Consider the following 27,365-nt stretch of genomic DNA (forward strand, 5'->3'; position numbering starts at 1 on the left):
GTGAGAATTGTAATTGACACGACATCAAATATTCATCAACAATGCTATTCGACCAATTTGCTATTACATCCAATATTCCAAGGTTTTGACTGGTAAAAAAAATATTAGAGGTTTTCAGTACATTGTTAATGATGTTACATATAATTGTATGAATTAGGATGCTTTAGCAATAAGTGTAAGATATAGATAGATAACATGGTGTAACATAGCTTCAATATTGAAAAAATCAAGTTCCAAAGTTCTGTGTTAACAAGAACAGTGTAAACAATGGTACATAATTTTATGAGTTAGGCAGTTTTAGAAAGAAAGTGTAAAATGGAGTTAGTTAATATGATGCAACATAACTTCAATGTCGAAAGAATTAAGTTCCTAAAGTTTTGTGTTAACCAGGTAATAGTAGTGATAGCTAACCATTAGTTTATCTTGATTCCTTGCACATATCATGATTTTTAGCACAGCAAGCAACAATCATGGAGGCAAGCAATACAGTGTAGCTATATCAACAAAATTCGAATCCAACTTTTTTCGGTAACTGCCTGCAGCATACTTGAGTGAAGCTTATAGTTTTTACATGGTGGTAAAGAATAACCTATTAGGCTTCTGTTGATACACCTTAACTGACGATTCTATCAAAATTAACCACGCAGTCTTCTGTTCAAACTTATAGCTTGAAATAAGATTTTTCCTCCAATAGGAATTTAAAGTGAGACATCAAAACAAAAGATAATGCAATTTAGCATTAAAGAACTCGTTTTCGAATAAAATTTACATAATTTTATTACGATTTATGCTTGTTCCACTCTACTCAAATTTACGCACGTTGTACCAGCGTACCAGATGATCCTGAGGGCCAAAGTTTGTCGTTCTGGAAATCTTTGTTTGAACTGATTGCGTGTTTTTTGTAAGCGACTGGTTTCAAAAAACGTTTTCACAAGAAATGTGCCTTCTGCCATGTTTAATTGAAACCATTGTGTTAGTAAAGCATACAATACAAGAAGAAGTGTAATTTGCATTAAGTCTGCAGTGATGATTAGCATTTAAAAGCCTTATGGGAGTAGATTTGAAAAAAAAATGGAATTCCCACTGTCGGAAAATTGTGATTTCTATGAGCTATATTTGTAAAGAAATACTCCTTCATTTCACAACTGAAAGATTCGTACAACATGTCTCTTGAAAGGTAAATAAATAGACTTAACAAAAGTGCAAAAAACAAACGACTTTTTCAAATATATTCCGTGTTGTTGAACCCCAAATTTGAATTGGAATTTTTTGATGCACCCTGTACTTAATGGTAAAATCTACAAAATATAAGTTCGCATTAATAAATTAATTATAAATTCAGCTGATTAATTTATCATTTATCAACCTCGTGGCTACTATTTTTTAGGACAACCTTCCCTTAGAGTTTGAAGAACCAGGGTTTAACTGAGTGGCTCCAATATAAGGGCCTTAGCACTTCAACTGTCAGGGGGAACTAAATTCTAAAAACCATCACCCCAAAATTGAAAAATTCAGGCTTTAGTTCTCGCATTGAAGATGAAGATCTTATCGTAATTACTAGCATGAAATATTGAAAACTTATGTTGTCATACACGACAATTCACGCAAAACACATTTTTTAAGAATTTCAATATTTAGAGTTATTGCTAACTGAATTTTGGATCAAGTCTAGAATTAACTAGCAAGGATTTTACACGTTTCTCTAAACTTATAGCAACAATTAGAGCAACATTTACGTTTCGGTAACTAACAATCGTAAATATAGCCAATACGGGGCTGTTTACATGATTCCGACTAAACGGGATTCAGTAAGGCGTAAAATCATTTCGACGCATTGAAAAGAGTTGAAACTTCAAGCGTAAAAATTACAACTGTTTGTTAAGCGCTGCAAGTAATGCCTGTTGTAATTCTCAAATTAGGCCAAATTTTTTGTTCGATTTTGAATTTTTTGCGTGTAGTTATTGAATCAGAATATTGCGAAAGTGTTGAAAAACATTCATCTGATGATAAGTATTAAATCTATTCGCTTTTCTCTGGTGATAAGTAACATTCATCTGATGATAAGTATTAAATCTTTTCGAAATCATTTAACGCTTGGCTGAATCCCGGCTACCCGGGCTCATGTAAACACCCCTTAAATTTTCTCGTATTGTAACTGAACACCTGTATATATATACAAACTATGTATATATATATGTACAATTAACTGGCAACTTGTAAATATGTCATTCTTTCTGATGATTGTTTTTAAATAAAACCGAAGTATTGCAGCGTAATTGTCTTGTTTTATAACTTAAATTTGAGATTACAAGTACTTTTACGGATTATGGTTATTTTTAACTTTTTGCTTGCAATTAGTTTTATATGTCTCTTTCGACCATTTTATCATATATATACTTGTCCAAACTCTTAGGCTCCATATTTAAGTCACTTATGTCTTAAGAGTTGGAGCAGCTAGGACCATCATACTTTAGTGTTTGTAATCAATTAAAAAGGCCCAGGTTTTAGCCAGACTAACTTTTTCGTCCTCTCTTAGCTTATGGACAGACCTTTTGTGTTCACTATACAATAAAAACACGATTCAATTAGCAAAATTTTCATTTTGTGGCAACTTATTAAAGTGCCATAATCACGTTTGCTGCTGTGGAGGTTTCAAATTGACGTACGTTTCTAAGGAGGAAACAAATGTTTCCGCTCGGTGTACTTTGCAAGATTTGCAAATATTCAATTAAGAAATAAAAGATGTTTATTGTGCTTATGAAAACCGAGGAGACCTTTGGGAGTACTTGAAAGCAGATCAGGGCAAAAACATCTTTATATTTCTTTTATAAAATAACAATATTGTGATAAAGATAAATTCAAAGCAGAGGTTTTAATATTTCCTCTATCTCATGTATTCATGATTGATTAGCAAATACTCTTTGATTGATTTAATTGACGAGGCTCAGCCATCAACCAATCAACGCAGGTGTTTTATTGTTTTTATTCTATATAATGCAAATTAAAGTTGTCAGTAATTGGTATTCGGGCAAGAGAAGAATACGAACTTCATTTATTTCTTCCACTATTAAATTAAAGTGAATTGAATAAGGAGTGTTTTGAGGAGAACACACTGAAAACTAAGATGGAAACCATTTTGACGTAATTTATTATTATAGAATATAAGATTGCTAGTTAAATTTTCAGGCTTGCATTAGCTGGTTCTTGTGGAAACGACCGCATGTAGTGCTCCTGTTATTACGAATAATTTATGTATGGAATAGTTTTATCGTGACTTGGCATTCTTCACTTGCAGACTATTTAAGTTTTATAAGATATGCTAATTCTTTATGTCAATGGAGACGAGAGGACATAATTTCCGAGAGTTTAGATCAAATGGGGAACTACAAATGTAAACAGCTGTAAATTTACCAAAATCCACTGTTTTTAATTAAAAATTTTCTTGCATCGTAGCAACAGTTGCTAGTAGCATAACTAATTATTTGCCAACGAATAAGATTCGTTTAATTTCATCAATATTCCTTCTATCTTAGATAGCAACCTGCAGTGTTTGACTGCGACTCTACGTCTGCCATGATAAGGAGCTTCACAAATTCTAAATGCAATCGCATTGAAACAGATATCATCATTTTTCTCAAGACTTTTTACGGTATATTGACAAATTTCTGATTTGAACAAGCTCTTCACTTCTCTCGACACAGGTACGTCTGATTTACACGAATTTTGCCATATTTAAGTAGACACGTTTGTTCAAAGAAAAAATTTTTTTTAATTATTTGGTTTCTGATGTCTGGCGATATTGCCAAAGTGATTCTTGTTGCTCTTATTATAGCTACTACGTTCGTCTATTCTCACAGGATAGGATTCGTACCGTTTTAAATGTCACTATTTTCAGACATGGGATTTCTAAAGAAAAACTGCTGTGATGTGAGTCATAACAAGTCCCTGTTAGTGTTATATATTTTCTATTAACCGAAACTTGTACTTAACCCTCTAAGGGCCATATGTAGTGAAATGCATCATAATGTAACTACTCTATGCGGTCTGCGTTAAAGAACTCGAGATTGTGTAGCATCGTGTTGTGACTCCCTTGGGGCCAGATTTTTTCTCAAATAAGTTTCGTTTCGTGATTATTGCTCGCGCAAGCAATGGCCACTAACAGGTTGAATTGTTCGCCATGGCGATTACTAAATGAAAAATGCAGACATGCGAACAAATAGAGAAAAGGGAAGCTGTAAAGCAGTACATTTGTTTTTGATGTAAAGGAAGTTTCTTGTTTGGTTCCTTTTTAACCTTTTACTTTGTTCCCAATTCTGTTTGGTTCTTGTTTGGTTCATTTTTAACCATTTACTTTGTTAAAAAGAGCAAGTAGCTACCATGGTGAATAGTTGAAATAATAACATGATAGCGAGTTCTTAAAAAAACTGTTTAAAACCAGGGCACTAACCCAACAATTCTAAGAACTGCTTTTAAAGAACTGTTTTTAAAGCTAAAAGACACTATGCATTTCGACAGAATACTCATCAGATGTCAATGTCTGCTAAATAAGAATTTCAAAATCATGCGATATTAATAATGTTAGGAAAAAGTTAACGTCATTTCTAAATTGAGAGATGACGCTTAAAGCAGAGATAAATTAAACACGTAGCTAATACGCCATGGGCCCAATCGCAAAAAGTCGTCTAGAAATAACATCGCCATGCGTCCACCGAGGAACCAGCTGAATTTTACAACATAGATAGTTAATATTATATTTATCATTTCCCGAAGGTATGTCAAATCTAAAAGTTTCACATAAAGGAGAAAATGGCGTTGTTTCACTGTGTTGTTGTACAACGATGTCTGCCATCTTGAAACCAAAAATCGCTACGCTTGCACATAGCCTCGAAATTATCACACAAGAAATAAGTTATCAACTAAAGAAGTCTTTGAAAAAATGTGAAGTGCACCAGTTATAAAATTGTCATCACAAAGAAAAACATGAAAAATATGTGATAAAAAGACGGCTTATAAAACATTCAATAGTATATTTTAAAAAAAAAATTTCAAAAGTATATATACTTTCGGAATAATAGCCAACGTTTTATCAACGTTTTCAAACTGTTATTTCACCGAACAAATGAAAAAAAGGCATTTCGTCTCTGCTTCATTGAACCAAAAATCATCAATACCATGCTCCAAGTATATTTTTCTACTTCGGTTTGTTAATAAAATTGCTAAGGGCCTCCACAGAGTAGGTATTTTGTCGTCGACAACTTTCCGTAGTCGAAAACTAAATGTAGTCGACAAACAACACTTTTGTGTGATTGCAGTTTCCCTTGCAAAAAAGGGAAACCGCTTTGTTGTCGACAACTACAATTTTACACGTTTAGTTGTCGAAAAGTTATCCACAGACGGTGGTTTTTGCTTGTCGACTACGTTTAGTTGTCAAGTTGTCAACAACAAGACTATAGTTCTGTCCAGAAGCCTTCTTATCTTCGTCATTACTTGCAATATGAGGACAGATTTGGAACCTTATCATACTGTATGTACAGTATACTGAAACAGTAGTAGCACAGCGCTCAACTAGCAATTTCAAAAATACAACAAAGATGTCGTGTGCAATGCAAACATCTGTGAATGTTGGACATGACAGCCCAATTACAATATAAAAAGGTTAATAAACAACAAAGATCAAAAATTGAAAAAATGGACTCATAGCTCAACAAATGGCATAGCATAAGAAAGCAGACACGACATCTAAGATAGTATCTATCAAAATTATAGTTTAATATCGAAATAACAAATCGCTTTAGTTTGAAGCAACATCGATAAAAATAATTTATACAATATGTATTTCTTTTCTTATGGAAACAAAAAAAGGGAACTTAGAGTCACTACTATTCTGAGTAGTATTTGAAGTAAATTTCGAGTAATAAACTCAAATTGAAAGGAAATGTAGCTTTGCAATTCAACTGGTACCAAATAATCTCACGTATACTAAATAACAAGTCGCCAAAATTGAAAATTCCGTATGTTGATCTTGTTTTTCTCTCTCATTATCCCTATTTGCCTGTTCTGTTCTCTTCTCAGCATTTGGATATTGCGAAGCCGACTTTAACAATCGCAATGAAGTTGCGGGCCACGGTATGGGTAGAAATCACTCTGAAGAGCGAAAATTTTCAGCGAAAGACAAATTGTCAACGTGAAGATCGTCAAGTAGCCCCAGAATTTGACGCGGAATTCTAACGCTATTTCGCTTTATTACATGGAAATTTTCTCCATTTAATATTAACAAAAGTAAATATACACCAAGAAGCAAGTGCAAATAATGTTATTACTAAGTTAGCACTATTTTTGATATATATAACGCAAAAAACTCAACATCTGAGTGAGCAACATCGGCAAGCTTTCTTGTTTGCCATTGTTTAAATAGGGTAGTGAAAGACTTTTCACCCCGACGCTATCTAATTGGTTGAGAGCAAGACTCTCTTTGCGTTGATTGGCTAAGACGTAAAAACATAACATTGATTTCAACTTTCTCTGATCATATATTCAAGATAAAATAATCGAGTTTTCTTTTTAATGTGCAAGTTATACGATTGCCATACATGCTAAAGTTGATAAGTACTGCTATAGCAACATGATGGTTAAAAACTTTTTTGGTTCCTCGATGGACGCATGAAAAAATCACAATTTTCGATGTTGGCCCATGGCCTATAATCCTTTTGTCGGCAGATGACGGGACTAGCAGACTTGACACCTGATGAGTAGTCTGCAGAAATGCATATATATTGTCTTTTAGCTTTAAAAACAGTTCTTTTAGAATTGTTGGGTTAGTGCTTAACAGTTCTTTTAGAATTACTGGTTATAAACAGTTCTTTTAAGAACTATCATCTTATTATTTTAGCCATTCACCATGGTATTTGCTCTTTTTAAGACGATTTTTAAATTTGTCATCATGACGGTAAAATATTTACTACTCCTGCATGTTATTTTTTTCCCAAATTGCGCTAAAAACCACGCTACTATCTTAACAAAATACTACAAAACTTATGTTAGGTATAGTTGGGCTAACATTTTATCTGCCGTAAAATACACTAGAGCCACCGAGAACTTTTTTACGCTACAAAAGCTAAAAATATTTTGATGCCGTCCTACTAGCTATATACATGTGAAGAGCTATATAAACATAAAAAACATTTAATGCTCATTTTTCTGCAAGGGTGAGGAATGTGGTTGAAAGTTATAAATTGAAATAATTCAAGATTTGATGTCACTTTCATGCATTCAGGTCATAAACGTGAAAATGGATTCAATAGAAAAAAATATCAACATATTGTCTTTCGATGGTGGAGGAAGTAAAGGCTTCATGGAGTTGAAGATTCTGGACGATATTTTACGATTAGCAACGATTGTGTTAAGAAATCCAAAGACATTGAATTACCTTGTAAACAAACACAATGACGAAAGCGAAGTAAATTTCTTGGAAGATCATGATGTTCGAGAAAGTTTGATCAATGATCTGAGAAAAGTTGAGGATCCCATTCATCTCACCGATGTTTACGACATGATTGTTGGAACCAGTACAGGAGGTCTGATTGCGTTTGGTTTGGTTGGTGGAAATAAAGTCGGAGATAACCATCATGAAAGGAAACGGATGACTGTGGAAGAATGCATTGAGATGTATCGCAGCAAAACAAAGATGATACTCGAAAGGTCTTGGAACAAGAGTGCTTCACTATTTAAATATTCAAAAGACAACATAAAGAAGGCCCTACAAGATCAGTTCAATGAGTGCAGCTTAAGTGATACACGGGAAAAGGGTTCTCCGAAATGTGTGGCCGGAGCTGTTGCCAGAAGACTCAGCCAAAGTGAAGGTATGGTACTGTTCGATACAGCAAGCGAAGACTACAAGAATCACAAGGCTTGCGAAGTCTTGCTCGCAACCTCAAATGCTCCAATATACTTTGATAGTCCAGTCAAAATTGGCAACGATGAATATGTCGATGGTGGGGCTGGTGCAAATTGTGATTTGGCACAAGCAATTCCCCGAGCAATGAAAATCTTTGGTGATGACGGTAAACACGTAAAAATATTTTCAGTTTTATCAATCGCACCTCCACTGTCAACGAAAGGTCCTTCTGATGATTCCAGTTCTCTGCATTGGTTATGTTATTTATTTCACTTGTGCACCAATGGAAACGCAGTATACAACGATGTTGTGGCGCAATATAGAAGGAACAAAACTTTGTTTCAAAGATTTTCCCCACGTGGTAAGAAATTGAAAAAAATGAAACTTGATGAAACCAATATCAGAAAAATGGAGAAGAAAATGGAAAAAGTGAAGTCCAAGGACGATATGTTTCTTGTCGACGTTGTTGCTGCGGCAATGGTCGTTGTTCTCGCGTATATAAGCAAAAATTCACCGGGAGCAGCAGGAAATATTCAGGAAAATTGTCTTACGTTGAAAGTTGCAGCACCACTTGCTGAAGCTGCAGGATGTGCTTACGAAAGTAGGAAAGAATTAAACTGGGCAAATGTTTCTTACGAGACAAGCAGAAGTCTGCACGAGAAACTCGGCAATAATTTGAGTGTGATTAAGATTAATTATAAAATCGCAAAATGCCAGAAAGAACTTGGAAACTACGAGATCGCTATTGACTTATTTAAATCAAACGTGAAGCACCTTGTTCACCATCAAGATGACCCAAATTGCTTAAAGCTACTTGTTGATGCCATGTTGAGCATAGCAGAATGCTGCACAACTTGCCTTCGATATGTTGAAGCGGAAACATATTTGCATGATGTACTCGAAAAACACATTAAAGAGAAGAAGAAATTTGTACGTGTCATTATCTATGTAGCATGGTTCAAGCAACAACAAGGAAAACTAGACGAAGCTTTTAAACTATACTGGGAGGCATCCAAATGCCCAGTAGACAGCAATAGCCTTGATGAAGCACAAATGCTAATTATACTTAGTAATCAGGGACTGTGTCTCTTAACACTTGGGATAAACGAAAAATATTTAATAAGGCAAGCGAAAGATGTAAGAAAAAAGTTGAAACAAGCAAGCGATCCTCAGGTCGCCGAGTCTCTCAACTATTTCGGATCATTCTTGATGAAAATGGAAGAATACGACGACGCATATGAAAATGTAATCAAAGCAAAAGCCATATACGAAAAGCAAAAAATCACTGATGAACTTAAATTTGCTATGGTATTGACGAATCTGGCAAGCTGCCCGTCCTCACAGCAATCACCCCAAGTCACCTTGAGTCGTGCACAAGAAGCTTTGGAACAGATGAAGAAAAAAGTCCTGCATTATAACTGTCTTGAAATCGCCAATACCTTGTCAGTTCTTGGTGGGTGCCTTTTTAAAACCGAATATAAAGAAGCAAAGAAATACCTCTTAGAGGCTTCGGATATAATCGAAAATTTGTTTTCGGAAAATCACCCATGGCTGATCGACATTTATCAGCTGCTTTACGAATTGTATAAGGTGGAAATCGGCAAACAGAGGGAGGCTGAAAACTATAAAATGAAAATAAAGAGTATCGAAAGCGAAATGAAGAAAATGGCCAAAGTCACTACGAAATGGATAAAGAAAAAGGGTCGAAGACAGTAGCGGATCTGGAGAAGGTTAGAATACATTACTAAAAATACAGTTCCGATTATAAATAGTTTAGAGCTAATTTTATATTGAGAGTACTTTAGCCTTACATAGTCTTTAGAAATTTCTTACCAACAGCATTAATTGTCATAGAAATATTTTTCAACGATCTTCTGTCATTTATTTTAATCTATCTTAGATCCACCCTTTGTCCTAGAGACAAAAACAAGTCAGAAGAGACAAAGGACAAGCGACGTAAAAGATCAAGAAAGCAGTAAAAAAATGAAAGAAAATCCGCATAATTTGGATGAGGTGGTATCTTTCATAAAGTTGGAGATGTAGGGAATGCAATATAAATTAAAAGTTGAATATTTGTGTGAAGGATTGTTTCGTTCACGAGTAGCTGCATTCAACTAATTAAATTTCCATTTCGTTTTAAATCACAAATTTCTCTGCATTGCCAACAAGGATAATGTGATAGTCGCGTGACAAAAAATCCAAGCAAGGGCAGTCGGCAAATGCAAAAAGGATTCACTGGCAGTGACCACAAAGCATATTTTTAGAAATCCACAACATACTTTAAAGTTTGATGTTAATAGTGTTGAAATTGTATAACATGTCTAGCACCATGATATCTGGTTTATCATTTGCATTGACCAAACACTTGAAAAGCTATTCACATGTACGCAAAGCGTGCCTACTTTTACTTTTTAGTCCAGGCTTGAATCCAAGCATGAGTCTAAGAACGAGTCCTAGTTAGAGTCGAAGCTCAAGTCCTTTGTTCGTTACGTATAGTATATCTCGTTAGATTGTTGTTATTTTATAATATGCATTAAAGCATACATAATTGTGGAGCTCCGCCTTATGGTCATCTCAGTGACACGATCATACGGTCACTTTTTGTTACGGCGAAACACTAATGTATTTTATATTAAAGTTATACCCGCTAAAATACAGCCAGCCATTAATACGGTCGATGGCCAAGTATCAAACGGTCAACGGCCAAGTATCAAACTAAGAAATAGGAGAAATAATGCGGCCCATTGAAGTAGCAAATATGTTTAAAGAAAAAATAAACTATAATTTGAGACATCTCTTGTAGAAGAGAACATCCTGATAGCATCCTATTACTGATTATATAGATATTGTAATTTTTACTCGCGCACAGATGACAGAGAGCGTACCACCAACTTCATTTAAAGTCTTTCGTTACAAATGGAGTTCAAAGAAGTTTTTTCATTCTCTCAACTTTTTCCTCGCGCAACCAATAGGAAATAGTTAAAATCACTTGAAAGCATAGAAGTGGACAGGAAACGTCACGAAACAAGACAAAAAAAGTATAGACAGAAAAACTTTCTCGTTTGGGAAGGGTGAGAATGGCAAAGCTCACAAAAAGATACAACTTACGTATAATTATTATTATTATTCACTATGTGAGCATTCTCGGCCGTGATTGGTCAACTACCTGCAGATAATTCTTGATATCTGTAGGTTATGACGTCCATAACCTACAGATAATAGTTTCTACAAATATGGCCGCCATTAAAAGCCGGTTTTGATAACAAATCAAACAACAGCGATTATTGCCACAGTTTCTAAAAACGATGTGAAAGCTTTTAAAGGAAAAGGATGCGGAAAACACTAAAAAAGCGGCGAAGCTGGCTTTGAACACATTTACAACATATATAAACGAGACGAACTTGAATAAACCGTCTGACAAAAACAAATTAGCGAAGGTTTGAAAAATGTTTTAAATTGATATGTTTTGATAATACTTCAGTGAATAATAAAACAATTATTGAATTCGTGTTTCGCATGATATCAAGAATTATTCAGACCTCGGTCAATGTTATCCGCCTCGCTTCGCTTCCGCAGATAACAATGACATCGGTCTGAATGATTCTTAATACAATGCTCAACCTCATCCAATAATTGCTTAGTATAACTTTTTTATACACGATTTAAACGTCAAGATGGATTCAACAGACATATTGTCTTTCGATGGTGGAGGAAGTCGAGGTGTAATGGAAGTGAAGATTTTCGACGAGACAATGAACAACCTTGTAGAAGAAAAAAATGATGAAAGCCTCTTACTTTTCTTAGAAGATCGAACCGTTCGACAACGTTTGATCAAAGATTTGGATAAAGTTCAGAATCTCATTCATCCCACCCATGTTTACGACATGATAGTTGGTCCCAAACAGTAGTTCTGATCGCGTTTGGTTTGGTTGGTGGAAAAAAAGTTGGAAACGACCATCATAAAAGGCGATCGATGTCTGTGAGCGAATGCATTCAGATGTATCTCAAGAGGACTAGAGATATATTGAAAAAATCATGTTGCCACTGTTTAGAGTCTCACATATTATGGTTGTCCAACATCCCACTTGTATCATATTCACAAGATAACGTTAAGAAAGCCCTAAAGGATCAGTTTGGTGAATGCAGCATAAGTGATTTAAACGGACAGAGTCTTTTGAAAAATGTTGCAGGAGCTGTTGCCAGAAGGCTCGGCAGAAACGAAGATCTCGTGCTGCTCGAAACGGCAAGCCAAGACTACAGACATTACAAGGTTTGCGACGTCTTGCTCGCTACCTCTAATATACTTTAACATTCCAGTAAAATTGGCAATGAATTGGTCGACGGTGGTATTCGAGGAAATTGTCTTTTGAAACAAGCAATACTTCGAGCAAAGGAACTTTTTGGAAAAGATGGTGAACACGTAAAAATAGTTTCAATTTTATCCATTGCACAATCCTCGTTTTCCAAATCTGAAATTTCTTCAAATGGTGGTCTTTTGAGTTTGTTATATTATTTTGTTAATGCATCCACCGATGGACATGCAGTTTTTAACGATGTTGTAAAGCAAAACAGAGAAAGTAAAACTTTGTTTCAAAGAATGCTGCAACGTGGCGAGAGATTGAAAACATTCAAACATGATGAAATCGATGCACAAGAGATGTTAAATGACATGGAAGAAGAAAAGATTGAGAACGACATGTATTTCGTCGATGCTGTCGCCTCTGCAATGGTTGTTGTCCGTACGTCTATTGAGAAGAGAAAAGTTGATCAGAAAAACCACGTTGATCATTTCAGCAGAACTTGCTAAAGCTTCTGGACTTGCCTATCAAAGCAGGAAAGAATATGAATCGACAATCGTTTCGTACCAAACAAGCAGCCGTCTGCAAAAGAAAGTTGCCAGTGATTTCACCTTGTTGAAAATGTCTTCTTATAAACATCGCAAAATGCACGAAAAACCTGGAAGATTTTCAATCGGCAATTAATTTACTTGAACACAACGTGCGAGAACTTGCTCGCAATCAATGTAGCGCAAAGTGTGACATCATATTTTTTAAATATTTCGTTTAGATAACAGACTGTTACCTGGAAACATGTCGATATACTGATGCAAAAAAGTGTTTGAATAAAATACTCAAGAAAGAAATCAAAGAGAAGGAGAAATTTGCACGCGTCCTAGCCTACAAAGCATGGTACGAGCAGCAACTAGGAAAGTATGACAAAGCTGTCAAACTTTACAGGAAGACTGCCAGTTACACCGAGGACAACTTTCGAAAAGCAAAGAAAAACCTTTTAAAGGTTTCGGTATGATAGAAATGTTATTTTCAAAAGATCATCCATGGCTTGTAGAAACGTATGAGCTGCTCCATGAATTGCATATGAAAGATGGCGAGCAGAAGGAGGCGGAAAATTATGAAGCGAGAATCACAACCATTTTCATTTTGTACTGCCTATAAGGTTTATGCAAATATGTATTGAATATTGGAAGTTATTGACTAATATTTAAAAATATGGATATTAAATATGATATTATTATTTGATTCCCCAGCGTACCGTGAATGCATGTGCGCACGAGAGAGTATAATTCACGACCAGGGGCGTAACTAGACTTGAAGTAATGGGGGGGGGGTGTGGAGAAAATTTGCCCTGCAAAAGGGCGTTGCCCACAAAAACCCCTTAAATCATTATGGCTAGCAAATTATAATCATTTCTATTATTGCATACGTTGTTTATTAGTAAACATTATTGAAGATTAGGTTTCTAACACATACATTATTACAAAACCTGTTTTTCAAATATAAACCTTAACCGTTTCGGACATAACAGTAAAACAATGTATATTTGTTCTCATATCAAGAGTCTTAAGTGAGGATCATCTCAACGTAGTCTTGAGATGTTGCTTTTTACTTGAATTTTAATCTGAGTTTACGGTTTTTTCTGGCTGCCCAAGATTTTAGTACTACATCCAGATGAATTGTTTCTGTTAAATCCTTCTCGCTTGAGAGGACAATGAGTTCTTCCATCCTTTCACCTTTCATTGTTGAGCGCAAATAGTTCTTGACAATTTTCATTTTGCTGAATGATCTTTCAATATCAGCCACACTTACTGGAGCAGTAAAAAGAAGTTTGTAACATTTATAAACGTTTGGGAAAATTTCTTTATTTTTGAAAGCAGTGTTTCCGGCGTCGTGGACTGTCTTACATTCTTTCTCTGTCTCATTTACAAAGTTAACAAAAATCTCAAGTTCTGCATACAGTGACATACAATCTACGCTAATTGATGGAGGAAAAAGTTCGGTGACCTTTTCAACTTGTTCAAAATTTGGTTTAGTCAGTCGAGGCTGAAGGATAACAGCTAAGGGTTTTATTTTTTGCAAACAACTTTTTATGTTATCTCTATATTCTCTGATTAAGGAATCAAGGACCCCAATAATGCATTTTCGATAGTTAGTTTTTAGTGACATAATTGCCAAAGTCTCAGGGTTGTCATCCAAACGTCTACTTGATCTTTTATTGCTCTTTCTAGCAAACTCTTCCTCGGGATTAGAGCCTAGAGTCTTCGCAAACTCAACACTGCATCTATTTGGTCATTCAATTCCGATTCATTGTGCCGTATTCTTTCCAGTGATCTAACAGTTTCATCAATCAGTTGAAGACCATCAAGGATATTGAGCTCTGGCTTCTGCATCTGTACTGTCAGGATCTTGGTCTTTCTCATGATAAACCTCATAAACATAACTGCAAAAGCAAACTCAAATTTCACCATTTTCTTACAGAGCGAGGTTGCTTTGGTTCTGGTTAATGAGTTGTTGTCAATTTTTGCTATTTCCGCTAAGGCATTTCGTATGGCTTCAAAAGATCTCCATACCGCTTCAATTGATTCACTTCTATACACCCATCTCGTCTTTGAGAGATTGCGCAATTTAAGAGCATTTTCAATTTTTTCCATATGTTCTTGCAACATAGAATCTCGTTTACAACTTCTGCTGAAAAACATACAGCTCTTCGAGCAAGCTATACATCTCAACAAATGTAGAGGCCTTTGAGCAATGCTCATTGAAAGTGTTTGATCTAAAAACATATAATTGAAAAATTATTCAACGCAGAGACTAGTCTTAAAAATATTTAAAAAGATATAGTTAATGCCTAAGTAATTTATACGGCAATGTTTAATGCTGTGCATTTGACACATACCTAGGGCCTTGACATGGGATGTATGGAATGTTGCGTCCAACCATTTCCTGCAAATGTTGTTGAACTCCATTAAAAGTCCCAGACATTGAAGCTGTGTAGTCGTAAGACTGATACACTAACCCATTGTGACAAATAGGTAATCGTGATTTAAGGGAATCAAGAATCTCTTTTGCTTGGCCTTCACCTGTTTTATTCCTTGTTTCTTTCATCTCCAGTATTCTCTCGTTGGGCAAGTTGTTTTCGTCAACGTAGCGCACTGCCACTACGAGGCGGACCGCATTTGAAGTGTCAGGAGACGTGTCGGCCATGACTGAGTATATTTCAGATGAAACGATATCTTTTACGATGCGATTCCTTACGTCTTCAGTCAAAAGGCTAATAAACTCATTTTGTGAAATAGGTGATAGGTATTTTACTGAATAAGGTTTCATGTTCTTGTCTGACAACCATGACTGAAGTCTAGGGTTATGCCTGGCAACAAGATTTGATATTTGGATAAAGTTTCCCTCGTGCTTTTCATTATGCCCTCTGAAAGCTAGCTGTTGTCGTGCCAATGTTCTTGCGATGTCTAAAAGGATCTATATAGCTTCTTGGTTTCGCAAATTGTTTTCTTCTTCTTGTATTCTTACTTCTCTTAACTTCTTTTCCAACATTACATCAACGTTTTTCATATTGCATGCAAAGTGTGCCAAATCACTCAAAGCAATTTTGTGGGATTCGGAAGAGAAATGCTGTTGCATCTTTCCTTTTTTATCTTTACCCACGCTTCTCATCTTATCCCATGATCGAATTATTTCCACTTAGTAATCAATTAGTTGTTTTCGATGGTATGTCAATTTTTCTACTTCCTGAACACTGCCCTGCCACTTGACGGCAATATGCCCTGCAAAAACACTGTTTTCAGCAATTGGGGGGTGTCACAATGGTTCATTACCCAATTTGCAAATACATCCATCATTTAAAGGGTTTCACTAGTAAAACAAACAATTAGAGGCTTTCAGTTTATTGTAAATGATGCAAAATAATTTCATGAGTTAGGGAGCTTTAGCAATAAGTGTAAATAAGAGCTAGATAACATGGTACAACATAGCTTCAATACTGAAAGAATCAAGTTCCAAAGTTGTCTGTTAACCAAGCAATAGTAGTGATAGCCAACCATTAGTTTATCACCAAACTAAAGTTCTTTTTATTTCATGATGTTCTCATAAAGCAGAAACCTTGTTAAAAGGAACTCGTGCAGTCAAGGTTTTGTACTTCCATTTGTCAGGGGCAGACTTAGCTGTAGGCTAAATAAATTACTTCAACACATTCATTGGTTAATTTTACTATTTAGAAATTTACAACCAGTAACTTTTATATAAAGATATTTTAAATTTATAATTACATATCATAATTAAATTTTAAAACTACATATAATGTTAAAATTTATATAAGGTATTTTATATAAAACAATAATTCACTTTGCCTAACCCTGGATCCGCTACTGCTTTATGTGCTGTTGGACAATTTCTTATCATCTTTATAAACAAGAATCAAAGCAATAAGCCACATTTCATATCCTGGCATGGCCTTCTTGGAGCCATCACTGTGTTATTAACATGTATCCAAACATCCATGGGTACTGGGCTGCTATATCCCACTTTACCCTAATTTAAAACATCCATGGGTACTGGGCTGCTATATCCCACTTTACCCTAACATAAAACTCCATGCTTTATTGACAGAGCTCCTATTTTTATTCTTAGCTATTTGGTAACCTGCTAAGTCTCCATTGAAATTGGTTTTTAATGAAAGCTGAGTTTCATATTGTTTAGTTGTTGGACATGTTTGTTTAATATTTCAGGCAACTTTTGTAAATAATCAGATTGCATATTTGATGAAAAAAACTTGATGGAATAAATTCTCAACGCATTATAGTATCATAAAAATTGCACCTGGAAGCACCAAAGAAGCCCAATAGATAGAGGGCTCTGGAAAGCAACACCATGTTGAAAAAATGTCATCAAATGTATTTTCCTTTTTTCCAGGCTTTTTCATGCGTTTCTTTATCGCTTAGTATTTTCTTGCACATTGTAGCTTTTAAACCCCCTGCCATTTGAATTTTTAATCTTAAATATTATCTTGACGGATGACTTTCCTATCGTTATCTAAAATGAACATAAAAACGCTCATTTTTTTCATGGCAATAATCAAGGAGGCACGCAATGCATGATGGTAAATCAACAACACAAAAATTATATTAACATTTCAATGTATTATGGCAACTTTTCTCTAAAAGTACACACGACTAGGCTCCGAATGGCTCCAAATTGGGGCCTAGTCAACCCTGAAAACTCCCCCCCACAAAAAAAAAAAATTAGAAATTTAGTCTTCAAGAAGATGAAGATTTTATCATAATCTCTATTCTCTAGTTTAAAACATTGAATAATTTATCATGAAAAACGACAATTCGCACAAAACACATTTCTGAACAATTTTAAATTTTAGAGTAGCTGCTTGGGTTTATTATAGTTTAAAACGAGAAGCTGTTTGCAATGACTTTGACGCCGGTCCAAATTATATACTTTTCTTCTGCGCTCTTTGTGATTTTAATTATTGATTTTTATTGGTTGTTTTCCTGCTATAAATAAACTTCTTAGACAGTCTTTCTTAATTTTCACTCATCGGTTGGCATAATCGGCAATCTAATAGTTCTTTACTGAATTTCAGTCCTATTTGATATTCCATAGGCGTGTAGCACTGTGGAATATAGGCAAGTTCGAGCTCGTGCAACGTACAGGGGATGCCCTCTTCCTTCAATTGAAGGATTTTCATAAGGTCGGAGTTCAAAAAACATTATTTTTGAGCATTTTTCAGGAAGAGTGAGGTAAGACCTATCCTAGGAAAATAGCTAAAGAATTCTCTACAACAAACGGACAAAGGAAATCTTTTGTTTGGCCCTTTCGATTGCTTGCATTTTACATAGGATTGGTAAATGTTTCCTGTCAGTAATTTCTACGTAATCTACAGCACTCTTAGCACTCAATTTACATTTTATGATAATATGAACAAACTTGTGTTTTTGTAGGAAGAATTTTAATTCTTGTTTCTTTCAAGCTAAATGTTAAATGACATCAAGTCTGTGTTTAAAGTTCTTGTACATAATTACCCCAATTAAAATGTAGGCGTTGGGGAATGAAAACTTCCTTCACCGCTTTTTTAACGACACCAAGGAACGTAAGTTTCGAAAAGTAGTAGTAAGATGATTGCAGTGGACTGTGGTAGTAATTGCCTGTTTCGTTGTTGGCAATTTTGGTTTATGTCAAATTTGAACCGAGCAATAACATCATGTCATACAATTAACATGCCATGTTATTTTTGTACTTAGCGGATGTGCCACTTGATTATACAATTATATTTTGGCCCTTTTCTGCCTACGCAAGTGATTGTCATTAATAGAGGGGGAAATCAACAGTTGAACTGCTCGTGTTGAAGGAAATTCTAAACACAACAAACATAAACGCCACCGAAGAAAGACGTCAAAATTCACAAGTCTTGTCTGAACAATCAAGAATACTAATAAGGTGCGTTATGCTTCCACCAACTAGTTTTTAGCATTTTTAACGAACGTGTATGTAGTGGAAAGGTAATCGGTCAATATTTTTCATCATACCGAGTTCTGTCCACATCATAAATCTGTATAATATAGATGAAATTGATCATTGAATTCTCAATCACGGCTGTAGATGTCAGCTGATTCCCATGCAAAAAATGGCGGTATCGGTCAATTACTGCTACGATTTAGCCACCAAATTTGCCGTTTTTCAGAAAATAATACATTTTTTCATTCACCCTGAAAAGAGTGAAGAAGAAAAACGCATTTGGGATTTAGGCATAAGCAATATATATTTGATGTTGGAAAATGACCAAGGAAGATTTGTTAAAACACAGTCAACCAATAATCATGCTGTAATAAATCATGCTGTTGCATCGGTATGTCTGTAAAATATGCCCAATGAATCTTCACCAAGTGTGGACTTGATAAGGATATTTTCAGAAAAGAAAGCAAGATTAACAAAAGTTGTGTAGTATATCACGCTTACATACTTTTCCAGTATTTAGTCGTTATAAGACGTAGAAACGTTTATTTTAGCAGATCTTACAACTTGGCTTTCGCGACATACCAAGTGTTTTGACATCGTCATGGGTGTTAGACCGGTTCAAATCGTCGCCACTGACGAAGAAGAACACGTTTTTACATTGAACGAGGATGCTCTTGAAGAAATTTTGTTAAGCGACAGTAGAATACGAGACAAAAAGGTTGTTGTGATTTCCGTTGCTGGGGCTTTTCGTAAAGGAAAGTCATTTCTGTTGGATTTCTTCCTGCGTTATCTGGATCGAAAGGTACGAAAAAATGTGGAATTGAATTAGTGATTTACTTGTGGATAATCGACGTACTGTAGTACATAGATTGATGAAATTTGCAAATTTTATCACTTTATTTTGTTTTTGAATGGAAAAGTTTTTGCTATGATTTGGTAATTTCTACGGTGAAATTCTTCCTCAGATTATTTAAAATAGAGTCGATGTTATTGTCGATTTCAGTTAACTTTTCAAATGGCGGTTGCCAAGTTACTTTCTAATGTTGCCAACTACATTTCCAAATATGGAATATTCGTTATGAACTTGTCAACTTGAGTTGACAAGTTGTGTACTTGAGTACTGAAGTTGGGAACTTGAGTACTGAAGTTGGGAACTTTAGTACCGAAGTTGTGAACTAAAGTTGCGAAGTACTAGCAAACGCGAAAGGTCTTTGTACCCTGTAGACATTTGGCAATGAATCCGTTCAGTAAGCAAGGAAAAGCTTTAGCAATTCTAATCCGTTTGACGGCCCTCTAAGAGTGTTATAATGCGATACGCCGTTTACATTATGTAATAAATTTACAGTAGATGTGGCACTAGAAGAGTATCGTTGGATTTTAAATGCAGTAGTACCCTGCATACTGTGCCCTCGACGTCTGTTGCCACTCGTAACAACTACAGGCGACTCATCAAAGAAATGCATACGGTTGCAATCAATCAATGAAATATTTGCTACGTAAGCTTCTAACTTCTCCATAACGTCCGGCCGTTCTGTCTCTCGAGGAATTTGACTTATTATCTTGTAAGAGTAACCAAGATCTTTATTCAAAATTCTACTAATGGATGACCTGCTAGGTAAGTTTGCTGGAAGGCAAACTTTGATATTTTCTAGGTGTTGCTGAATCTCTTTTGCGTAAATAGATGGTTTATTAATTTTTAGATATTCAGCGTATGCAATAACGTCATCTGTACGCGTGGTTCGAACATCACGTTCGCCCTGGCGAGGTGCAATAGAACCAGTGTCTACCCATAGATCTATTATATTTGATATAGTCTTATACGGTAGATTTAGTTGTTTCAAAATGTTTGTCAAACGCTGGTTATTTAACCACCTTTCAAGTATTTCATTTCTTACTTCTATTGCTAAAGCTTTTCCTTGCTTACTGAACGGATTCATTGCCAAATGTCTATAGGGTACCAAGACCTTTCGCGTGTGCCAGTACTTCGCAACTTTAGTTCACAACTTTAGTACTAAAGTTCCCAACTTCAGTACTCAAGTTCACAACTTCAGTACTCAAGTACACAACTTGTCAACTCAAGTTGACAAGTTCATAACGAATATTCCATATTTGTAAATGTAGTTGGCAACATTAGAAAGTAACTTGGCAACCGCCATTTGAAAAGTTAACTGAAATCGACAATAAAGAGGTCTGTTTAGTAATAATAAACAAGCCTGGCTTGTTGTCATTCATGCAACATTTTAAAATCTTGTTGCTTCACTGTAGAATCATTAAAATTAACACCTGTTAGCAATTGCTTATTTTAGTATTGTACTAAAATTTGAATAATAATCTAACATTTATTTCTTGGAGTTGGGAATGCAGTGGCTACAAATTACTGAGATTTGGTTTACATTTTTCTAATCCAGCTATTATCCTCTCTCTCGTTGATGTGGATTTTTATTTAACTAAATTTTTTATACTTAAATTATCAGAAGAATACATTGCACAAGTCTACTGTGTGCATAAAGTTATTAGTTTATTTTGAATAACTTTAATTTCATTACTCATCCCTTTGACCATGTCATACTTAGGAAAGTCCAGACCATTGGCTTGGTGATGACAAAGAAGTGTTGACTGGTTTCTCATGGAGAGGTGGCGCAGAGCGTGAGACTACTGGCATCCTTCTTTGGAGTAAACCCTACCTTTGTACATTACCTGATGGAGAAGAGGTTTGCAGCCTCTTTTAGCCAGAATAGTTATAATCTCAAATTTGTCAACAATGGATACATGTTTATTTTGTAGGTTGCAGTTATTCTCATGGATACTCAGGGATCATTTGATTGCTTACAAATTGTCAAGGATTGTGCCACTGTTTTTGCCTTGAGCACAATGTTGAGCTCAATACAGGTAAATGGATATAAATGCATGTGCTGATACTTTTATAATTAGAGATATTGTTTTTGTTGTGAGTAATATTTACATTTCCATAATTTCGTAAGAACACAATGGTTGTAAGACATTTAAAATAAACGACAAATTTTTCTTCAAGCAAACATGTTTTGGCATACTTTATGCCATCTTCAGTGCAAAGTGAATACTATCACTATAACTTATAGTCGTGTAAACTTCCTGTATTTATTCACTTCGCACTGAAGATGGCATAAAGTATGCCGAAACATGTTTGCTTTAAAAAAAAATTGTCGTTTATTTTAAATATTTACATTACTGACATATTTACCTAGTACAATGCAATTTGTAAAAGTTTAAGGTTTAAAGTAAAAAAAGAAATATGACCTAACATTTTAATTTCTATGTGGCCAGCGAAGTAAAATTTTGCAAGCAATTTTTACTTTTGAATTACCAATTGTCAATACCAGCTATATTTGTTTCCATTACAATCACATGTCATAGTCATAATCTAAGATAATAATATCATAGTCATAATCTAAGATTTAAACTTACATTTTCAGATCTACAACATATTACTCAAAACATCCAAGAAGATGATTTGCAACATCTCCAGGTTAAATTATAAGCCTCTTTCTATGTTTATTCTTTGTATTTTACATCTTGGCGTGCTGTAATTCAGCTAGTATGTGAATCATCAGTTTGCATTATGCAATTTTCAGATTGTTTTTGCTGAAATTAGAAATGCACATCTCTTTTTTAAACTATATGCAAAAAAAGTAAATCTTAGACATTGATTTCTAGACCACAAATTGAAATATGGTTTTCAACATAAATTTTTACTGGTCGTTTTAGGCAAGTACGATGTATGTAGTACAAGTATTTTCAATCAAATAAATGTACAATTTAGAAATATTAGTTTACTGTTGTGCACATCATAATTACCTACAAAGTATTTGTTTGAATGAGACTCCAAGTTAGTAGTTTCATGTTACATCAATCTCATTCTGATTCTGGTGGTACAGTGAGTTTTCTTGAAAAAAAGTTGTACATCATTTTTGTCAACTAACTGCACGCTGTCACTTTTGTTCTGTGTTATATATAAAGCTCTGTGATATTATACATAAATATATGCTTGTATATTGATATAGCTTTTCACTGAATATGGTAAACTTGCAATTGAAGAAAGCTATGCAACACCATTTCAAGTTAGTACTTAGTTGAATCCTATATAGTTTGATGAGGCATTGTATGTGTGTTTTATCTTTGCATACTTCATGGGCATTAAAGAAAACTTCGTTACTGTATGTATAGCCCTAGCATACTTTAAATTAGGATTATGCTCAAATTTGTTTGTTTGGGGCTCAAGCCAGGTGTCTTCATTGTGTCATTTTGCTCAACCTTGAATGGTCTGACGATATATGCTACCATTCGAGTGGTTGTTTTTTTGCTTATTGTTTTGTTGTTATTGTGACTGTGAACTCTGCTGCAGCTGATTCCTAGTGTGAGTTGCGTAAACAGAAGTCAGAGCCTGAGTCTGCACAGCTCTAAGCTCAGCATCTTTACAGTTGATCTTATGTTAGCTTTCATAGCTAATTGTGGAACTTTAGCCCAACTTTATTGTTTTGGTATATCGTTTACGACAATGGAAAAAGGATTATTGTTTTATTTGTTTTTTAGAGTTTGTTGATTTTGGTTCGTGACTGGAGTTATGCATACGAGGCCCAGTACGGGTACACTGGTGGTGATATGATCCTGAAGCGACGTCTTGAGGTACAAACCAAACCTATATGTAAGTACCTTTGTACTTGTATGTTTTTACATATTGTTTTATGCTATACATCTTCATCAGTTCTGTTTATACTTTATTAAGCAACCATTAGGCACGCATGCGAAGATATTTGATTAAATTTGAAAACATCGAATTTCTTTATAGAACATTTGTCATGTAAAAAGTTTGTATGCCAGAAAGTTTCTTTTCATGTTTCTGTAGACTCTTGCACACAGGGTTAAACCTTTACTATATTTATATTTACACGTTTATAACATTTATAATTCTAGTCCTTTACTTTAAATTTCTAAATCCTTATTGGTGTTTTATCCCATGTTCAGACAAAGCCAAAACAATACAACGAATTGTTGCAAGTTCGAAACCATATCCGATCATGTTTTGATGATATCTCTTGCTTTCTTATGCCACATCCTGGTCTTAAAGTTGCAGCCAGCAAAGATTTTAAAGGCGAACTTTCCGGTAATAATATGTAATATTTAGAGTAAATTTAATGGGCGTGTGGTTGGCTTGTTAGTGTGAGGTTGTTTATAACCCTACCGTCTTGATGAATGTACAGAGAGAGAGAGAGAGAGCACTATTGTTAAATGCATGCTTTGTTTTATTGATTTCTGAAGAAATTATTAACCCTATGGATAATAAGTTCAATATATGAATATCCCCCCCCCCCTCCAATTAACTGTCGATGATAAATTGCAGTTTACGTCACTGCTGGTTCTTATTTAGATATCCATTTACACGAAGGTCGACGGTCTCTCATTTATATTTCTTTATTTTTAAGTTATGGAAGATGACTTCAAACATCATCTCAGCCAACTTGTGCCGTCCTTACTAAGCCCTGACAATTTAGTTATCAAAAAAGTTAACGGACAGCCCGTCACTTGTCTTGGTCTCGTTGAGTATTTTAAGGCAAGTGTATTGAGGGCTTTTTAGCCTCGTCCCAGACCTTTTATCGCTGCCAATATTTTCATTTGGGAATTGAAGCGGACATTGTTAGGTTCTTTGTTCGTTCACCAAGAATTTCATATAAGAAACATTTAATTTCTTGCTGTTGCTCTTCATTTTGTTATGACTATTTTTTCGCTTAGTGTCGAGAAGATTGTTTTAAATTTCTGAGCGCATGTTTTGAATTTTCATGTTTGTCCTCTAACTATCGAATCAGTATGGTTTTGACCATTTTTGATTGGAAGATTTATGAACACGTGGGCATGTACTTGAAATGTCGACTGAATTTTTCAGTGTTACACCGAAAAGTAATGAGAGATTCATTGAACATCACGAATTTATATTATAACATTATAAAAGAAACCGTTTCAAACTTTTGCTTGTCATTTTTAACAAGGCTTACATGAAGATCTTCCAAGGCGATAAGCTACCAGAACCCAAATCTATGTTTCTTGTAAGTAATGACGAATTGTTATTCATTGCTAAATAATACTTGTGATTAACCTTTCTAAAAATGCTTCTTTTAAATTGTGTGTAATCAACTGCATGCATTACATAGGCAATGTATCCACACTACGAATCTGTAGTGAACTAAAATTGCTCATTACACCTAAAGAAGACTATAATTATAGCTTGTAGTTGTAGTAGGAGCTGGAGTTGTAGTTGTAATTGTAGCTATAGCTGTAGTCGTAACGTTGTTGTTGTTGTTGTTTTTGTTCTTATAGTTTTAGTTATATATCGTTTTGTGTAACTGTAGTTTTTTTCCTGTCTTGTTATAAGACGTCTTTTTTCTTGTCGCAGGCGACTGCAGAGGCAAATAATTTGGCAGCATTAGCAAGTGCAAAAGATCATTACCTGCACAAAATGGAAAAGGTCAGTAGTGATTTGCTGCCAAAGCATGTATTCTTTATCTTGAAGGGTGTTTCGTTGTTTAAGCTATACTCCATGGAGACTAAGGTCAAGCAATAGAAACCATTTGAACTGAATATATGCCTGATAAACATGCCCTACTGGTACTTGAGCAAGCTCCCGCTAATTATTGTTTGTATATTATCTATATTTGACAATGACAATGCGTTTAGCTTATGTTGTTTTTCAGTTGACCCCTCTCATTAAACTGTCGTGTAAAACTAAAGTTGTTTTTTCGCTATAGATTTGTGGGGGTGACACTCCTTTCCTTAACCCAGATGAGCTGGATAGACGACACGAGAAATACAAGTCTGCAGCCCTGGGTATGTTTCATACCACTCGGAAAATGGGAGGCGAAAACTTTAGCAAAGAATTTGCTGAAAAACTTGAAACGAATATCGATGACGCCTACATAAACTTTGTCAAATTGAACGATGGAAAGAAAATCTTTAATTCTGCTCGAACTCCGGCGGTTTTCTTCGCCATCATGTTGTTGGCGTATCTTTTGTCAGGTCTTTTTGCAATCGTTGGTGTCACGTCGTTTGTAATGTTGTGTAATTTTGTCATTGGTTTCTCGTTGCTTGCGATAGTCGCGTGGGCCTATATCCGATTTAGTGGCGACTTCTGCAACAAAGGGAAACAATTAGATGACGTTGCTGAAGTGGCCTGGGACAAGGTATGTTGCTAGATAACGTGAATTTAGTTCGACATCAACTTCTTACGTTATGTGGTTGGCTGAAAAGTTTTATTCAATCATTTTGTTTCTTATTTTTTTGGTTTTAATTCTCTTTTGTTTTGCTGTGCAATATCATAGAAAATTTAACATTTTGTAGTGTGCGAATATCCAGTCGTCAACTAAGTAGTTACTAGTCATGATTTTAAAGAATAACTTTTTCGTAAAAAGGGTGATAAATTTCGAAGAAAAAGATAGGCTCCATTGTTAAACAAAAGACCACATGTAAAGATACAAATCTTGCATTTTCTCTTATTTCACAGGTTATGAATAGAGTTTATGAGAAAATACTGGACAAAGGGAAGAAATCAATTGCATCATCGATAAGTGGAAGTGCAAATACCAGCAGGGCTGATAGTAAGAAGGAAAAGTAAGCTAGAGTATTTCATGCCCGAGTTATATTTCCAGTGTCCTTAATTACATCGGGATTATCTGTAAAAAAATAATCTGTATGATCAAGACTTTAATCATGCAGATAAGAAATATATGCTTAAGACTATTGGATCGTTCAACATTATTGATATTGGCTTCCAAGTCGTGTAACAATAGTCATCTGACTTCGAGTATCAAATAATGCTTATTGTGATTGTGAGAAGTGGAAAACTCGTATAATTCATTCAAAATTTACTTGGTTGTGAAGTAGAGCGAACAGGAACCAATATTTTCCCATCGTTTAGCATTATTTTTGAAAATAAAATGTTGTACATATTGAAGTTATTTTGGGATTTTTGTATGATTAGTTCAAAATTCTTTTTTATGGGTTTTCTTCTAGCAAGTAGGCATCTTTTATTTTCGCGGGGTGTTACTTTTGCTTATTTATGTATAGCGACAGTTTTGCTCCATATCAGCCTACTTAGGCAATGGTGATTGGTAATGATGCAAATGAATGAACGAAAAATATGTTAGGCTCTGTTGTTGCTTTTACTATGGCTTGATGGTAGAATTTTTTCCTATGCACCAGTATGAGTATCTGTTCGTGGGGTGTTCTACAGATGTCAGATATGTTTGACTTGCTTGTTCATACACACAACTACAGTCTTTTTAAATACAGTCTTTGGGAGTTAGGTGTATGAACTATAACAGGGAGTTAGTGTTACTAATATTGTTATTAATTGTTAGAGCAATCGAAAACAGCTTGTTCTTTCATTAGTATTGCTCTCGCTTGTTGTGACAATGTTATTGACGAATGTTGAATGAACAAGGCCTGAACAACATTGTTTCAACAACAGATATTAAGCTTGTTCTGAAGGACTACTGAAGGACTACTGAAAGACGAAACTGAAGGTCTACTGTGCCATAGTATTACCAAATATGCTGTTTGCATGTGAATCCTGGACTGTTTACCAGAGGCATGCGAGACAGCTGAATCACTTCCACACAACCTGTCTCCGTCGGATATTTAGAATCAAGTGGCAAGACAAGGTGCCAGACACA

General features: G+C 35.0%; 3 protein-coding genes across 3 annotated transcripts in view; all 3 read left to right on the top strand.

The window, feature by feature from the left end:
- Nucleotides 1-2,963: 2,963 nt before the first annotated feature.
- On the top strand, nucleotides 2,964-10,449 carry LOC124434464. The gene is made up of 4 exons (XM_046984366.1): nucleotides 2,964-2,970; nucleotides 3,896-3,902; nucleotides 8,010-9,624; nucleotides 9,795-10,449. Exon 3 carries the CDS (start codon nucleotides 8,039-8,041, stop codon nucleotides 9,608-9,610), a length of 1,572 nt encoding a protein of 523 aa, XP_046840322.1. The 5' UTR covers nucleotides 2,964-2,970; nucleotides 3,896-3,902; nucleotides 8,010-8,038; the 3' UTR covers nucleotides 9,611-9,624; nucleotides 9,795-10,449.
- Nucleotides 3,525-27,365, top strand: part of LOC124434461 — a 77,911-nt gene continuing 54,070 nt past the window's right edge. The window contains exon 1 of the mRNA XM_046984363.1: nucleotides 3,525-3,701. The gene's annotated coding sequence lies outside the window, so the exon portion shown is untranslated. The remainder of the gene's footprint in view (nucleotides 3,702-27,365) is intronic.
- Nucleotides 19,248-26,648, top strand: LOC124434469 (atlastin-2-like). Its single transcript, XM_046984373.1, has 12 exons — nucleotides 19,248-19,468; nucleotides 21,240-21,377; nucleotides 21,451-21,559; nucleotides 22,125-22,171; nucleotides 22,707-22,763; nucleotides 23,236-23,328; nucleotides 23,668-23,806; nucleotides 24,126-24,253; nucleotides 24,687-24,743; nucleotides 25,091-25,162; nucleotides 25,443-25,874; nucleotides 26,195-26,648. The coding sequence occupies exons 1-12, from the start codon at nucleotides 19,268-19,270 to the stop codon at nucleotides 26,303-26,305; spliced, it is 1,584 nt and encodes a 527-aa protein (XP_046840329.1). The 5' UTR covers nucleotides 19,248-19,267; the 3' UTR covers nucleotides 26,306-26,648.

The sequence above is a fragment of the Xenia sp. Carnegie-2017 genome, unplaced genomic scaffold (genome assembly GCF_021976095.1).
Source record: "Xenia sp. Carnegie-2017 unplaced genomic scaffold, XeniaSp_v1 HiC_scaffold_14, whole genome shotgun sequence".
Classification (NCBI taxonomy): domain Eukaryota; kingdom Metazoa; phylum Cnidaria; class Anthozoa; order Malacalcyonacea; family Xeniidae; genus Xenia; species Xenia sp. Carnegie-2017.

What these genes read in the sequence shown, in the direction of transcription:
- LOC124434464 (XM_046984366.1), top strand. Translation starts at nt 8,039, where the DNA reads ATGAAAATCTTTGGTGATGACGGTAAACACGTAAAAATATTTTCAGTT.
- LOC124434469 (XM_046984373.1), top strand. Translation starts at nt 19,268, where the DNA reads ATGGGTGTTAGACCGGTTCAAATCGTCGCCACTGACGAAGAAGAACAC. An exon ending in GTCTCGTTGAGTATTTTAAG is followed by an intron (nt 24,254 to 24,686) that starts GCAAGTGTATTG and finishes ATTTTTAACAAG; the next exon opens with GCTTACATGAAGATCTTCCA. An exon ending in CTGAAGTGGCCTGGGACAAG is followed by an intron (nt 25,875 to 26,194) that starts GTATGTTGCTAG and finishes CTTATTTCACAG; the next exon opens with GTTATGAATAGAGTTTATGA.